This window comes from Montipora foliosa, chromosome 2, assembly GCF_036669935.1.
Source record: "Montipora foliosa isolate CH-2021 chromosome 2, ASM3666993v2, whole genome shotgun sequence".
Lineage (NCBI taxonomy): Eukaryota > Metazoa > Cnidaria > Anthozoa > Scleractinia > Acroporidae > Montipora > Montipora foliosa.
In genome coordinates, this window is record NC_090870.1 from 25825342 (window position 1) to 25827841 (window position 2500).

Sequence of the window (2500 nt, forward strand, 5' to 3'; positions counted from 1 at the left end):
GATTTTTCTCTTTTGTGCTATGCAATTTAGCAAGGAATGTGGGAACCCATGCATTAATAATGCAAATGTAATATTTTGATGCTTGCGTTTTTCCCAAGTGATCTCTCCAGAGATGGTGAAAAAAAATTAATTATAATCTTTTTCGCAGATGGAAAATTAATATTTTTCACTGTTACAGTGAAACCGTTGGTTCATTTGTGCGCCACTTTGCAATTTCTTGGCGCAATGTTGGTGTTTTGATTGGCAGTTTGCTCCGAGGAAACTTGAATACTCCGGATATTTTGTGGACTTACATTCCACATGACTGGTGTTGTTGTTGACGTCATCCTCAGAAGTAGGTGGGAAATTCGAAGGTTTCTGAGTTTCCCCCTCCCTCTGTTCCTGAGGAGGTTGGTCCAGTTGGGGGACAAGTTGTAGCGGCCTTGGTCCTTGTTGAGTGAAGTGCATGGAGTCTCAATGTGGATCGCTTCCTTCACACCTCTTTCAAACCACCTCGGTTCAACCTCCAAAATCTCTGCGTTAGCAATATCGATGGAATGTCCCAGTTCAGTAGTGTGTATGTGCCTGGAGACCTTGGAAGTCAAGGAGCTGGGGCATCTGGCTCCACGAATTGGGCCTTGAACGACCGTTCTGTCTCTCCTACGTAAGATGCCGGACAATCCTCACATGGAATGTGATAAACTGGACCCGTGACTTGGAGTTTGTCCAGTTTGTCCTTAGGCCTGACCAGTAGTTGCCGTAAGGTATTAGATGGTTTTAAGTAGGCTGGGATGTTATAGCCTTTCAGGATTCTTCCCAGTTCTTCAGAGAACCCACAGATATATGGCATGAGGACCGGGTATTTCTACTGGCTGGAGCCAGATGATGGTAGTGTGGCGGCTTAACTTGAAGGCTGTTGTTCCTCAGCGGGCTGTTTAGGGTCTTTCAGAGCCAACTAGGATAACCATTGTAGCTCAGAGCAGTCCTAACATGATAAATTTCCCTCTCTCTGTCCTTGGGGTCACTGATGATGGATTCTGCGCGATGGGCCAGGGTCCTAACCACTTCCCTCTTATGTTCCAAGGGGTGGTTACTCTCAAAGTTGAGGTACTGGTCTGTGTGTGTGGCCTTTCTGTAGACTCTCGTCTTTATGGTACCATCCTCATTTATCACGGACCACGTGTCCAGGAACGCAAGGGCTCTCTCCGTGTTGTTGTCTTCTGAGTGGGTCTCAACTTCTCCCTCGGTGGTCCACTTGATGTCATCATCTATGCTGTTGAGATGGTCTGTGAACTCTTGGGTGTAGGCCTTGTTTAATTTTGTATGGGTGTCGTCAACATACTGCCGCCACCAGGTAGGGGGGTGTGTGGCCGTCGCGATGGCCTTCTGTTCAAAGTCCTCCATGTACAGATTACACAATGGGGGAAACCCATTGCACCTCCATGGATCTGTTGGTAGAACTGACCTTGGTACAAGAAGTATGTACAGTTCAAACACAAACCGAGTAGAATCACAACATCCTTGTGGGCCATGGGGGTCCTATCCTTCAAGGTGTTGTCCTCCTCGAGATGTATCCTTTGTTTCGCGAGTAAACACGCAAGGTAACTTAACTCACAAACACTCTTATTCTTCGGGCATTTCAACTTGAGTACAAATAACAAACAAAGTGCGGTTATAAACATAACAAAATAACGCATGTTGTAAAAATTTTTATGAACTTGATGTTTTGTATGCTCCAATATAGATCTTCAGAAGTAACGGTTACCTAAAGTACAATTGAATTTAAGCATACCTAATACCAAATAAGGAAAGTAAGGACAAGGTAGTTAAATGGAGCGTGTAATGTCTCCACCGGGAATGGGAATTGTATGACTTGCAAAAGGCATGAAATTTATTTTGTTGTTTTTTGGTATTTTTTCGAAAACAGTAAAAGTAACTAGTAATGTTAGAACGTTTAGATGACTGAAAGATTTAGTACTGTCATTGAACTATCCCTGTATTGAAAATATGCTATCGTTTTCATTTGGTCTTGTTTACTCAAGATCCTGCGAGAAAGATTGCTTACTGCTTGAAATTCAGAAACATACACGTAACAAATACAATGGTGAATTGCTGGCTTGTTGCAAATAGAAGTTTTCTAATACATGTAAGTTGACTTTGTTAATATTTGCGAGGCGTTCCCGACAGAATAAATTCTTGCAGGGACAGATGAAGCTTTTTATTTGTGAATACGAAGGTTGGTTATAGGTGCTTTGAAAACAAAAGTACTGTTTTGTGCATTTAATGTATTTTTGACTCTTCGTCTGGGTTGTCTGCACTCTCTTTTGAGGTGGCCAACCGGTCCACAGTTAAACACCTCGTTGGTCTTCTTGCCTGATTTAGATTTTGTCGGTGTCTTTGCTCTGGGTTGGCTGGCAATATGCTGAAATGCATAACAATACTGTTTATCAACTCAACGGTAAAGAATAAATTAAAAAACTCAATAGCCGTGGTCATCATGATGGCTGCTTATTTCTTCGCT

The 2500-nt window shown here is 42.7% G+C and overlaps 2 protein-coding genes across 2 annotated transcripts in view; one reads left to right on the forward strand and one right to left on the reverse strand.

Annotated features, from left to right (window-relative positions):
• Positions 1–2500, forward strand: part of LOC137990619 (uncharacterized) — a 28141-nt gene that overhangs the window by 2179 nt on the left and 23462 nt on the right. The window lies entirely within an intron of this gene.
• On the reverse strand, positions 925–1383 carry LOC137991391 (uncharacterized). Its single transcript, XM_068836485.1, has one exon. It carries the CDS (start codon positions 1381–1383, stop codon positions 925–927), a length of 459 nt encoding a protein of 152 aa, XP_068692586.1.